Consider the following 14,978-nt stretch of genomic DNA (forward strand, 5'->3'; position numbering starts at 1 on the left):
ATTTATTGACTCTGAAAATCATTGAGGCTGCGTGTAGAATTTGCGGCATCGCATCACCACATTCACCTGTTTTGCAAATCTTGTTTGCAAACGCAGCACAGCCTCCTTATAAACATCACCAATGACCTCACCTTGAGCATCACGAACAGGTGGTAAGTACTTCAACGTGTGCTGGCCCTCCTTTCCCAGACATCCCAACAGAAGAGATTTTTTCCTGACAAGAGAAAACCTGGCGCCATTCAAGGCCAACATATAATTTTCAAAACAATCCACCCAATCCTCCCATTGTATGGGAGGTTCACCAGGCAACATCAGGGACGGAGGTGGTTTGGCAATTGATGCAGGCCCAAATAGCAATGTAAATGGAATGGAAAAGTAGAATAGTTAACTCAAAACTACTGCTTACATTTTCCCCCACTGAGTTTCCCAAGGAACGAACACTTTGCAGGCAAATGCTGAAAAAAAAAAAAAAAAAAACAGCCAATCGATGACTAAAGGGTCATTAAAACACTTCCAGTAAGAAACTGGGGAAGCCAGAATCTGAGGACCAATTAAACAACAACTACACAGTCATGTGACCCAGATCACAGGCAGCTCGGTATCTCGCTGCTGTGCCTCATCCCCTCAGTACTGCCGCTGGAATTACTCAATGAAGCGTGACCACATCCTGATCAGGTTCCTCCGACATGCAGCTGCTTCCCGCTGCTTCGATATAGCAGTCGCTGCTGTGCACTAGACTCCAGGTGAGATAACGCAGTTCTCCGCTGCGCTTCCGCTGCCTCAACAATGCCGTCACATATCTTCTTGGGACTCGAGACGGTACGCGTGGGATTAGAACTTGTACGCGCACGGGTCAGGAAGGCCCAATGGTCTTGATGGCGCACCACACTTTACAGACCTTATGTAGGCTGACTGTAGTGCGCTGCGCTCTACCGGAGCCTCACCGGAGCCACACAGCATCTTGAATTTATGGTTTCACTTGTCCATCTCCTCCCGATAGCTCCTCTTGGGTCTCGACGCGCAGTCTTCAGTAATTCACCTGCTCATTCTAACACCTGACCGAAGTATTCAGCTCCATGGGTTCTTGGTAGGGATCTCGATCCTCTACTATCACTATCCTGTGCCCAGCTGTAGCATCGACAAAATGTAATAAATTAAGTTCACTCTCACAAACCCAATTAAGAAGATTGATTTAATACAAAGAGGAAAGAGACCCCACACTGCAGTCCTGCCAGGCACAGCTTGCAACTGACTGCTGACGTGCAATCCCCACATTCTAAAGATGATATAGTAGAACGTTAACATGTCATAGATGAGTGTGCGGCCTCAGTCTGGCCAAAGCTGCCTAAGCATATTACAACACAAACATCCTCTTGTCATTCCCTTCAGATCTCACATTGTGATAATCAAATCCCTACTGAACTACATTTATGACTAATAAAATTCTCCACACCTGCCTATGACTGAATTATAGCTCAATCGCTTACAGAGTGACAAAACCATTATATAGCAGCTAGTCAGTTCACAATGTATCCACATTCAACAACTGCATATATTGCATTTGTTGAAGAGAGAAACCTGAATGGAAAGCTGTTGGAGACACCTTGCCTGAAGGACCACCACCATTCACAAGGCGGTCATTCACTGAGTGCACTCCACACAACATGGAGATGTTTGAGTACACTGGTTGGCTGTTTTGTATTCAGACCTCTGTGGATCAGATGCAAAATGGAGGTGTCACTACTACTGCCACATGATCGGATGGGCAAAAACACGATTTTTTGGGTCAGATTCTCCATTATACTAATCCTCAAAATCAGGCTGTTTGCTTTTAAAACACAACACAGAACCTTTATTCTTTGTATGTTTACTCCACTTGGCTACCAGTCATGAAGAGATGCCCGTACAAGCTACTCACCTACACGGCATTACACAACGAAGGACCTTCGTACCTCAACCAACACGTGACCTTTCACCAGCCCACCAGGAAACTAAGATCCGGATCCCTCACCCTAGCTGCCACCCGACGAATCTGCTGAACAAACAGCAGAGATCTCTCGTTCTCCCATCTGGCAGCCAAGCACTGGGTACGACCTCCCCCTGCACCTCAGAGCCCCACCATCACTACAGCAATTCAGGAAGGACCTCAAGACATGGATGTTCAACCGATAGGAGAACAGGCAGAATTACCAGAGATCGCCTCAAGACCCTCATGGGTGAAGCAGCCGTGCACTACTAATCCTGATTGATTGATCTACACCACATGAGCAGTGGTGCACTAAACTAAGAACAGTACAGCAATAACAACAACAGTGGGTAATGCTATAGGGCACTGGGATTAGGGTATATGCAGTGGTGAAGTGTCTTCTAGATCACGTTCTCATTAGATAGGGCTTGAAGACATTGAGTGCAGCCCTTTTTAGGAACGAAGGAAAATGAGGAAAACAGGTCAAGAATTGAGTTCAACATCATGTGAGCAGTACAGAAGATAACCTGCTTAAAACTCTTTCTTCTTATTGGTAGAGGAATGCCTTAGCAGAGGAAAGAATTGATGATTATAGCTTGTAATCCATCAGAATGGACATCTTGTCATATAGAGATGGTTGTCTTAGGTGAAGAGCTTTGAAAATAATACAAGTGAATTAAATTTGATCCAACCTTCTAAGGTCAGCCAGAGACGTGGAATGAGAAAAGCGTGTGCTAAACAACTCCCTTCTTGAAATAAGAGGTGGTGATTGATACAGGTTTATTGTAATCGCAGTTGTAGAGACCTCATCCACCAAGTAACCAGGTCCAAATCACACTCCCTCAGTAATCCATATTCCACCCTGGCAACCACCCACATTCTGATTCCTTGCATCATCACATAGAAACCGGCGCAACCCCATCAAGGATAAATAGAGGACACCACAAAGCAGTTATGTGTTTGGAGTTCCAGCATCTGTAACACAGTGCAAAACCCAGTGGCGAGTGAGTCTTAAAGGTGAAGGAGCGGTTTTCAGCAAACCAGCAAGTAAACCACTTCCAACATCATTTTCAGCAAACCAGCAGGTAATCCACTTCCAACATCAAAGTGGATATTAATCTATGTATTTAAGAACAAGTGCATCACAGCCCTGAAGACACAACAACAAAAAACAACAAAAAGTTAATGGTGACATGTTTTGATTAATCACAGTCATTGGAATGTATTTGCTCTGAGCCAAACACCTGCACAACCTTGTTTTATCTCGCTGTGCTGCTACGGACAGGAACCAGCTTTATGCAAATCCACATTGGTACTGCTTTGATGTGAACAGTAGTGCTGAAATTGCCAGGCCATATTCCCTCTTAAATCTTCTATATTGAGCCCATCTGAGACCAGTTCTAGTCTTGTTGGGCGATGCTGTCTCTTCACTAAAACCTGAAAATGCTCCGGTGTCGTTTTAATCACCCTCAAGACTGGAATGTGAGCGACTTGATTTTACAAACATGACGAATCAATAGCTACTCAACACTAACCCTTTCTAGAGCAGCACTCATGCCTTTATTTTCACTGGTAATACTCCATTGTGTATGGACCATTAACAGGTGCTATCAAGACAATAAAGTCCTCGCCGTTCATTTGCATTCTGTTTGAATTGCTCGCCATTTCATATAAGAATCCAATGTCCATATATTTAACCTCATCTACACCATAATTCTGGTTTCAGATGCCTTATGCAGCAAACAACAACTGCCCCTCCAAACTGATGTAAAATAACAGAATAGGATGTGGACAGGAAGCCACAGTAGACATAAGGCTGATCACATGCCATGGTCACAGAGGCACTTTTCCCTCTATAGCTCGCTTACATGGAGGCAAAGCAATGCTATACACGTGGAAAGGTAGGAGTGGCGGTCTCTTCCAGTGCAAGACACTGGCACTTGTAGGTTCAACCACACTCATTACTGACAGCAGTTTGGACAAAAATGGACTGCCACATATGTTCCCCTTGACTGTATCACTAAGCATTATGTTAACTTTTACCACGTTTCGTCTATTCAACCTCGAGTCCTGAAAGAGCCTCGAACCGAAGTGTTAAAAAGTCTCACACATACTGGCTGTTTACAGAACCTGTAGCATCATGGAGGACACCAACACGCTATTCTCTATCCCTCTCTGTACTATCATACTTGCATCCGTAACGAAAACAGATTTCCAGGGTAGAACCTTCATTGGTTGCCACCTGTTTCCATCACACCTTTATCTCTCTGTAGACATGTTTGGGTGAATATTTTGCGCCTCAAATTTTGTGTAATTGTTACATTCTGATCGCCCATTTACCCAGATTCACTGGGTGCAAACTTTTCTACAGCCCACATTCCACGGATTATGGAATCCTGTTCAATATTTCCATAAAAGACACTGTGGGACAAGAGACTTTTCGCAACGACCATAACCTCAGATGTAGCTACAAAAGTGTACAAAGGACCACCTCTACAATTCAGTCCACTGGTCCTGCCAGGAGATAGCAGGCACTTGAGTTCTTTCCTGTTGGTCTATCCTCTCTGCAAGAAAGGATCCACCTCTCAACCCTCCCCAGGGCGGGCGGAGGAATTCTGGAGTCTGGGAAAAAAGCTCATTCACCACAGCCTAAGTAGGGGAAAAAGATAATGATACCCCACCTGCACAGTCAGCATTTATAAGCTATAGAAAAATAAGAAAATGACTGAACAATTATGACAACCTTTTTAAATGTTTACGCACGTTTGGAAAGCAACAATATTCATTCAATATCAGTCAGTATTATAAACTTAACATCAAATAATACTTTGCAATCCAATTAAAGGGATTAGAAAGCTGAAAACTCATCTGAAGTATTTCTCAACATAAAGGACAGTAACAAGCATTAGCAAGACCCAGAGTTCTGGCAGCTTGAACGCGCACACACATACAATCAGCATGTGCTCGTGCCTGTGTTTGCTAGCGTTAGCCCTTTAAAGCCTGGACTATTGGTTTTGGTAGTTGTTGTCCTTTACACTTCTAAAACATCCAGCCTGCTTCAGTTCTGCATGAAAATTGCCAACTGACCATCTTGGTGAAAAATTACAGGAGTTTTTCCAACAAATACTTTAAAATTGAATTGAAAGCAGATATCAATATTATCATCAGAATATTAGACGTGATTGTTATTTTTTTATATTTGTTTTGTCTCTTTTTATATATAATCGAGAGGATTGGGCCCCGCCGGCGTCGCGTCGCCAGCAGGTGTATGTGGCCTGGTGAAAGAAACCATTATACCTCACAATCAACTTTAGTGATACTGAAAATGCAGGAATTTCTATCACAATACTGTCATGCCATTCAAAACGAGTAATCATGATTTTTTTACTAATTAACAATATTATTTCTTTTTTACATATTTCCCAAATAATTAAAAATATTCTTTCTTTTTTACATATTTCCCAGCCGGTATTGGGAAGAAAGGTTGTTTAAAAGTGGAAAAGGAATATTTGTGAGACCATCAGCCAGAGCAATGACATCCATTTATGATAGAATTCTGAAAACCTCAGGAGATATTTATACCTGGGATCAAAGAACTGATGTGACTGCGCTTGGACAGGGAAAGCTATGTGGTTGTTTGATGCTGCAGCGGTCTTTCACCGCAGTAAACAGTTTCACACACAACAGGCAAACATGCGTCAGTGAACGTGACTACAAAGCACTGCAGCTGGCAGGCCCCTGGCAGGCCGCCTCCATGCAGGACCAGGTGAACAAACCCATCCCCCTCAGATGGACTCAAGTGCCCATCAGGACCACAACACGACGGTGACTCAGCACTGAGTCACAGGAGCTGCTCCACCGCTTCTTTCATTTTCTTTTGTGGAGGATAATACACCAAGCTTAAGTAGCAGCGGCAGAACTAACATCATTTAATTGGTCAATATTTGTAATCACCCAGATTGCTATTTAGAGGTCTCTTCACATCAGAAACAGGCCTGCGGTACTCTAGAGGCGATATGCAAATACTTTTTCTACTCGTGAATCCAGTTCAGACACTAAAATGTAATCGCATTTCTCATAACAAGATTGGCTAACTTTTGTATATATTGTCATTCACGAGTGAGCAATTTCCAAAGCGCATGCCACAATGCACACAGTCATATGTAACATCTAGGGGGGGATGGGGGGGGAGTTCCTGGCGGAGTGTGGCGGGCTGGTCAGTGATATGCAATTACAGATTGATGCAACTTCATGGGTATTCCAAAACATTTCCAATTCCTTGCCATACTTCTTTGCGCTTCTAAAGTTACACCTGAATGAACCAGGCATGAATGCTGCCAATGTGTGGCACAGGGGAACCTCATGTTTGGAGAATAAGAACATGGAAAAAAATCTCAAATTGCCAAGCCTACACGTATGGATTTTTTTCACTATGCAGAAAATTCAGTTACTGAATTAGAGAAACCAAGTTTACACCAGGTATATTAAGAAAATAACAATCTTTCCTCACGCACACTTGGCACTTCTGTGAACTCGGTACATACTTAAATCTCTGCAAAGCATAGGTGTAGGCCTACGAACCTGGAGATTTAAGCATTTTTTTTATTGGAGCCTTTCAATTATCTGGTGTATGTTACATGACAATGCATATTGACATGTATGCATGTTTTTGGTGTATTTTGAGGAGTGGAAATGCAGCCTTTTGAATAGGGTCTACGACTGCATATTACCTTTTCACTGTTTTGAACTCCACATAGTTTTTCATACCATTACTCATATAATTGGAACCGAAACCGGCCCTTGAAAAGTGCTCGGCCCCCCTTCCCCAGAGGGTTGGGGGTGCGGCTGAGCTGTTTGCCGGGGCAGGTTTCGGCCGATTTTGTTACAGGGGCCGATATTGCAGCTATGCTGCAAAAACAGTCCTGTAGCAAAAACGGACCCCAGGGCCCCAAAATCGGCCCCCATCCTAGCGGCCCACCAGGGAAACACCCGGTGCCCGCTGTGGCCAGTCCGGCCCTGCACAGAGGTCTCTTACATTTAGTAGGCTCTTCAGCACTGCTATCAATGAAGTTTCAGTTCAGTGCCACATAGAAGCCACATTCAAGCAGAAGTAGTTATGTCTTGCTCATTTATACATTGCTGGACCTTTCATGTGACATCCAATTCCACTAGTCAAGACGTGTATGAGAACCTTGCCATTGGTCTAAACATAGGTATTTTGGGGTTTAGGCCCTCTATTTCTTTAGTAGTGGTTTAGACAAGAGCATTTTAGCCTTGGTGCATTTGTACCTGTTTCAAAGACAAAGTAAATTTGGTAACTTTTTGATGTCAAGGACTGTGATTATCTTTGATTACTTAGCGACTGCATGCATTATCTGTGAATCCTGAATTTTTGTTGTGAACTGTTATGATGAAAACACTATTTATTTATTTATACATTTTTATATAGCGTAATCTTTACCCAGAAGTGTCAGGGCGCTTTACAATAGAGCAAAGTAAATTACATAAGGAAAGAGAGTAGCATGGAAGTAGGTACAACTACTTATAGGTACTTGTGGTGAAAGTTAAAAATGAACAAGTTACAGATACATTAAAAAATTATAAAATACCAAAAGGTGGCTCGAGAGGGGTAAGTTGCAAATTAACAAGTTAAAGATACATTAAAGATCATAAAATACGAAAAGGTGACGCGAATGTGGTAATACAAGTAAAAATACATATTTACAAGATTGAGCACTTGTGAGTATCGTGTGGCAGCCAGGGTCATGACGTGGGAAGAGAAGGATTAATCACAGAAGTGTCTTTGGAAGAGAAGAGTTTTAAGATCTGTTTTGAAAGACCGGAAGGAGTCGGTGGTATGAAGGATTAGAGGTAGCGAATTCCAAATTCTAGTCGCATTACCTGAGAAGGATTGGGCCATAAGTCTTTCCCTTTTGAAAGTTATGGGTTCAAGCAATACATTTTCAGCATTGCGTGAAGGTCTGGAGCCACCTGATATTTTGAGTTTGCTGTCCAGGTGGCGAGGGGTGGAACTGCATGGCTTCTTAGATATTGAACTATGGTTCAGCACATGTGTAGTGTTCAGTTGGGCAAGGGTTATTTTGAAGATTTTGTTTACAAACGGATGTATTAGTTATATTCTTTCCATGATTGACATCTGAGAACCATCCTTAGACAACCAGGGTGTGTTTTTGTTGCATGCTGTACCGTTTGTTTTGGTTACTAATAGACATTTAGTATATGCTATGAAGTGATCTATTTAAAATGTTAAAGCTTTTTGGTATGGTTGGAGGAGTTTTGTTGTTTTTAATGTTGTTTTTTAGTTTGTTTCTCAACTCCCCTCCATGCTAGCTTGCAATTTATCAAAAGAGCAGGGGATAGCATGGGAACCATGTATATCAGCTGTTTATCTAACAAAGGTTTGCTTGAGGTGAAATGGCATGCCAAGGTGTCTGTGATGGCTCTAAATATGGTTCAGTGCTATATGCCTCGCAGTGAGAGATGAAGAACATTCATGTTTTTTAGTGATGTTATGAAGCAATTAGTTCAGATCACGCTTGTTATTTTACCGCATTGAATGTTTTTTTAGAGTTTTTTGGTAACCTCTAGTGTGTGTTTACTGCCTTCTGGGTGAATGTGCAGGTCACTGCTAAATTTTGTTATGCAGTTTTTGTAGGTTTCAACATTTCCGGGGCCTCTCAGCACTGTCTGTAACAGTATTTCTTAGGAGGTTGATTTTCTATTTTATTAAATGCACTGAAGTACAGCAAGATTCACATTAATCGTTAATTTCATATTCTCAAGGGAGATACCATTTTACGTTTTATAAGATAGTAATCGTCCATTCTTTGGGGAACGGTAGCTAGAGAAACATAGTTGGGGGCCATAATACGCAACAGAAAGACAACTCCATCAAGGGAAAGCGAGTTGAGCAAGAAATGAGATCACAAAACGAGGCAGGAAAACAGGGGGCATTCTATTTGCTAAAAAGGGAAGCCAAGGGAAACCAATGGACACTATTAGAAACGAATAACTATTTTTAGGATGCAAATGGGACAAAGTGGTATAATCTACGCAACAGCTCAATAGCTGTTCAAAACCAATTGTATCCACACCCTGTGCCTATGAAAGTGAAGGTGTTGAGCTACTGATTCACTTACCTCACCCAAGAAAGGTATCTGCTCCAGGCTAATGATTAACAGATGGAATTCATTAAATTATGACCACTGAAGGCTCTTACAATTGTTGAAGCAGACAATTAAACGATGAACAGTTTTTATCCGAGAGCTACAGTTCCTGACGAAATAAGTATATGATGGTTACAAAAAAAACACAAAGAGGTGCCAAGCCTCCCCTTGTACACAGGGATCAAAAACAAACAACAAACAGTCAAGCGTTTTACGAGTTGGAAGCTGCGCTCCTCTACCTAATAAATAGCACACTTTATTTAGGTCGTATGCAGCAAACGAGTGCGAGACAATGGGAATAATTGTAGAGTGTCATCAGGCACTTGGGTTGCATTCAGTATCAGTGGCATTTGATTTTCACACCAGACACACAAATAACACCCTTGCAGGGCCTGATTGCTACTTACCGTAGTGCATCATGGGAATGGTCTGGTTGCCGCTGCCGGGGGGAGTGTTATAGATCACAACAGCAGCAGCACCCCTGCTGGCAGCAATATTAATTTTTTCTGAAAACGTGCAATTGCCGCGCTCGATCAGCGCTATCCAAGGCAGCTGCAGGCCGGGCACGGAGAACTCCGTGGTCCGGCTGCAGGCCATGAGGTTCGACGACTTCGGGATGACCACCAGCCCCTGCGCCGCCGCCATGGGCGAGTGGAGGCCGTACAGGCCGCACTCGCACTCGTCGACGACAGTCCTGTTGCTGCTCGCGCTGAAGTAGGACACATTGACCAGAGCGTTGCCCGGGCTGGTGGCCGCGGGGTGCGAGCTCACTAACACGCCCACGAGGAGCCACGGGACGTGGAACTTCTTCGCTTGGCTCATCTTAAGCCCACCTGAGGAGGACACGGGCTCGCGACTGATCTCCCCGTACGCTGTCGCCGCGTCACTCCTTCAGCAGTTTGGAATTTAAGTGCCAAAGAGGAAGCTGATACCGACGGCCTCAGAAACCCAAGCCGTGAGTGCGTCAGCTGCGTTTCACCTGGCTTATCAAACAAACCCTTGACCGGCCCAGGATGACATACGCCAGAGGCCGTGCTAGCATTCGAAGTAAACAGTGCTCCCGGTTTGCGGAACTGTGACACATCTCCTGGCATGTCAAGTACAGGTACAGGCACTCGCTGCTACCAACCCAAGAGGAAATATACAGATGCTCCTGTACAATACTGCTATAAACGAAACACGTACAGGGGGATGCAGATTAATTGTAACTGTCCAATTGGAAGGAGAGCAATTACCAGGAAGCTTTTTTTTTTCCTTATCCAGTTTGTGCATGCTACAAAAGTCAGGTAGATTTTGTTCAGTCGTTTAATCTTTTGCATGTTTCTGATTTTTAATGGTCCATGATAGTCTGAGCTGAACTCGAATACAAGTCTTTCTTATTCGCTGATGCTTGTTAAGTTCAGGGCCCTAGGCCCACATGTCGGAGAAAGGACGACACAGACACAGCGTCTGTGGTACTGTGAACTAGCCCAGAGCACATGCACTCAGGCTCTTTTATTTGCGGGGTCACCTGACTGGTGACACCCGTGTTGGATGGGTGAGGGTGTGTGTGTGTGTGGGCCAGCCCTCGGGGGAGTGGCTGGCAGAAACACTAGACTGTGTCCAGCAGGACACAACATTTCTCCCAAATTTTAATAAAAACGAAAGACAACAAACAAAAGTCCAACCTATGGGAAGGAATGAGAAAAACAACTAAAATAATGGAAGTCTCACAGTTCAGAGATGTAGTTCGCAGGACAGCGGTGGACAGGTGCAGCTGGGAGCACCCAGACGTCTTGGCACATGTCCATACTTTAACCAGGTATATCTGGGGACGAACACGGTGCTGATGATATCCGGACCTTTTAGCTTCGCTTCAGTTGAGGGATGGTCCACCTACGTGATGTTCATCGGTCCAGCGTACTCTTGCTGTGAGGCAATTAGTTAGTGTCTTATTGTTCAACATGGGTGCATCAGGAGCGTATAGATGAGTCCACTGTAACACCGGACGATTGTGTCGCTTGATCCTTTGACAACAGTCTAGGCATTCTGTGACCTGTTGAAATTCTCGGTTGGATGGCCTGGCTACTTCCTAGAATCCATTGGTGGGGCACAGTAAAGTCCATCTCTCACGCTTTGGGAGGCCCCTTGGATGAGTTGCCCCGGGACTGCATATGGGCTCTGACTCTTGTGCCACCGCCTTGTCACTCGTGCTAACTTCAGGGGTGGATGTGTCTTGGTCAGAAACATGCTTTCGCTACCAGGATCAGGACAAGCGCCGGTTAAACAGATGGTCACTGTATTTTCGGATCGTCGCTGGTTCTGGCAAGTGGTGTAGGACTCCAGTTATAGTACTTGATGCTCCAAGGATGGTAGTGATGCACATGACAGATGATGGATGGAGTGGATGCCATGAGACGACTCGCACAACATGTGGTGATGACTGGCAGTGAGTAGGGATGACTGGCAAATCTTTGCAGTCATGATACTCGTCGGACACTTGGTGCTGCTCTTCTGATTTGGTATTTGTGTAAGCAGAACAGGGATGCCTTTTTCTTTACGCAGCCGGTGACAGGTGGCTGACGGTCACTGAAAAGAATGGCGTCCCCGCACCCCAGTGGCTGGCGTGTGTTAGAAGGTGCACTCTGGTGAACGGCTCCCTTTGTTGACTTTCACTGCGCACCAGTTGTCATCTGCTTTCTTGTCCTAGGACTGTTACCGTCCTATATTTCTCCACTCCGTATCTTTTCTGAAAAATGTGGCGAGAAGGCCACGCAAACTTGTACGGATCTCCTGCTCACTCCGTCGTGTTCTCTGAGCTTTGCATTTGCTCCCGCCACCAACCTCTCACCGGTCCTGTCTTGTCAGAGAGGACGGGGCGTCTTCTCAGGTGCGTCCGCCAATTTCAGGGACTGTAGTGGAAGTAGGCGTGCTTTGAGGGATCCGTATATTCCGGCTGTAATTTAGGGTTGCTGTGGGAGGTAAGTATCTCCCTTTTCTTTTGTCAGTAGTGGTGACGCGCCACTCGGAGTGCTGGACTCTCCTCCTGCCTGCAACGGACTGTTGCACACCACAGTCTTAAGGCAGTATTGGGGGCACTCCCTGAATAATCTTTGGCCCACTGCTGGGCGACGTTGGTGCAGGTGGGGTGATTATGATCTCTCTTCCTCCTGCTTTCGGGCCACACGGGGCCCCTCTCCCTTCTGGGAATCACCTCGGTGTTTTGCAGATGGCGGGTAATCGCCATTCCATCTCCTCTTTTCCTTGCCTCTGCTCTGGCAGCAGTGGCGCTGTATACTTGCTTTTCTTGCTGTGGTGTTCACTTGCCACAAATAGTGTGTATACTTGTCTATCTCTTTTCTGAGAAATATCAGCCAGATTCTCTTTACTGCAACTGGACCATTCACCGCAAGTTAGCGTGCAATGCTCGCATTTCCCCTAAGAGCTTGTCACTGTTGCGTGGCTTCTTCTCTCAGTTCACTACACTTTCAGCTTTCCAGGGTAGGTAATTCTCTGACTGAAGGCTTTGGTAGTGGCATCAGGGTGGCTCTGTGTGCATGGCAGCAGGTTGTCTCTCTCTCTCTCAGGGTCTCTCTCTCCACCGGCCTGGGGGTCTCTTCTCTCTTCACTGGCCTGGGGGTCTCTTCTTCTCTCCACCGGCCTGGGGGTCTCTTCTTCTCTTTCCACCAGTCTGGGGGGTCTCTCACTCTCTCCACCGGCCTGGGGGTCTCTTCTCCCTCCACCAGGCTGGGGGGGTCTCTCACTCTCTCCACCGGCCTGGGGAGTCTCTTCTTCTCCCTCCACCAGCCTGGGGGGTCTCTCACTCTCTCCACCCGCCTGGAGGGGGTCTCATCTTCTTTCCACCGGCATAGGGGTCTCTTTCTCTCTCTCCATCAGCCTGGGGCAGCTTTGGCCTTCTTTTGGTGATTTCTTGACAGGGGTTCAACTCTCTCCCTTGCACAACACTTGGCAGACCACCGGGGCATGCAACGCTCTCTCGGGACAGTCCTGTGTTAAATCTGCTTAGAACTTGGGGTTCTGCATACCAGCCATTCGTTTGGTGCTTGTCACTCAGTTACATTACAGCATCGAGTGCAGCCCGTTCTGCAAGGCTTCTCTCTCTCTCTCTGGTGCAGTCTTGCATACCTTCTGTGGCCCTTGATATCGAGCTGCTTGCTGGCTCCTGGCGTTCTTGCACCTTTTCCTTGCAGTGGGGTCAGAAAACCACTGTGGGGCATGTGCACTGAGTAAGTTCTCTTTGCGCTTTTAAGTGGGCTTGCTACCTTTGCACTTTGCTGCTTGGCTACTACATGCTGTTCTGGTCTAGGACTGCTGCGAGTCAGGAGTTCTTAGCGGGGTCTTATCAGGAATGGAAATATTCTCAATATGGCTGGCATCCTCCCCTGTACCTGTTTTTTTTTTTCAAAGACAAAACAGGGGGGCTGCCTCTCCCTTTGCAGTGTCTGTGTGCCCCAGCAGTGTGTCCTGGTCATGTACTCTATTTTTCTTTTCCCTCTTTAGCGGGTGCAGTATTGCTGAATGGCCACTAGGTGACAGTGCTGCTTATGTATTTGTTTTCTTTGCAGTCTCTCTCTAGGTTAACTCTGTGTTTTTGATTCAAAGTATGTTTTGTAGTTCCTGTTGCATTCTCCTCCTGTAGAGATGCCAGCGCCCAGATTTCCTTGCAACCTCGAGGGCTCCCTTGATTCCGTGGGTCACTTCTCACACTGGCACAGCCTCCTGCATTGTCCCCTCTGCTGGTGAGTCCTTTTTACTTTTTAGCAGACAACAAAACAAAGGCTCCCTCTCACATGCGGGCTTGAAAAAGGGGTCAGTCTCTTTTCCGTTTAACAGTTTAGACGCTAGGCTGCCATCCAAATTTATTTATGCACTCTTGTCAGCGCTTTCAGTTTTTTTTTAAAAAGCCACCAAAATGCCTACTGGTTTCAGGGCTGGTTTGAGCTAAGTGACTAGTGTAATTTCCTGCTCCCGCTGGCCGTTACTTTATGCACTATAGGGCAGCGGGGAGGTAGGACGCTTGGAGGCTCATTTGCTAGCTCCTCGCTCTCACCGCAGGGTGCCTCCGCTCACGGGTGGTTTCATTTCCCCCATGCCGTTCCTTCACTTGCTGCATCAGCGCACAGTGGCACCAGCCTTGCCACAGGCCTCTGTTCCACTCAGCAGGTGCCAGGCCTTGCCTCGCTGCGCTCACATTCCCCTTTCTATGCCGATGTGCCACTCCTCCCCTCGCTGCACTCTCCGTACCGACCTTCACCGGCGCGAGGGAGGGGGTGAGGGGCGTCACACTGCATTCCTCTCGCCGGCCTCTTAGATGGCCAGGGGTCTGTCGCTTTCCACTCATCGGGCTCCTGTACTGCGGGGTGGGCTCCCGCTCTGCTGCTCCTCCGCAGCACCTCTTATCCTCCGGGCTGCGCTGGGGGTTTGAAGCTGCCTATCGACAGTGTCTCACCGCTATCAGAAGCCGTCCTCTTGGCTGCCCCTCACCTTCCACATTTAGGGCTCACCTTCAGCTCCCTATCTTCTGGGGCCTGCCACCGCCTCGAGGCGCTGTCTGTGGCGGCAGCCGTCAAACTTGGCAGTCCGGCCTTGCTCGTCTTCCTTCCTGCACACGCGGATGGGGGGGGAGGCACTTCACACCGGATGGCTCACCGGCAGCCTCTGTAGTGCGGGGAGGGCTCCCGCGGCTCGCTCTTCCGCCCCCAGGGCTCTTCTCACGCCCCGCGGACTGTCGGGCGCCTCCTCACAGGGGGTGCCCTAAACGCGGGCAACACACATACTCCCTTGTCACCACCTTCACAAGCGACGGCTGCACACGCGGGCAAGTC

General features: G+C 46.4%; 1 protein-coding gene across 1 annotated transcript in view; it reads right to left on the minus strand.

Moving 5' to 3' along the window:
- The window catches only part of RNF128 (ring finger protein 128), a 651,941-nt gene extending 641,795 nt beyond the window's left edge, over positions 1 to 10,146 (minus strand). The window contains exon 1 of the mRNA XM_085608031.1: positions 9,561 to 10,146. Coding sequence (XP_085464157.1) covers positions 9,561 to 9,975 — 415 coding nt within the window. The 5' untranslated portion in view covers positions 9,976 to 10,146. The remainder of the gene's footprint in view (positions 1 to 9,560) is intronic.
- Positions 10,147 to 14,978: the final 4,832 nt, after the last annotated feature.

Source organism: Triturus cristatus, chromosome 5_2, assembly GCF_964204655.1.
Source record: "Triturus cristatus chromosome 5_2, aTriCri1.1, whole genome shotgun sequence".
NCBI lineage: Eukaryota > Metazoa > Chordata > Amphibia > Caudata > Salamandridae > Triturus > Triturus cristatus.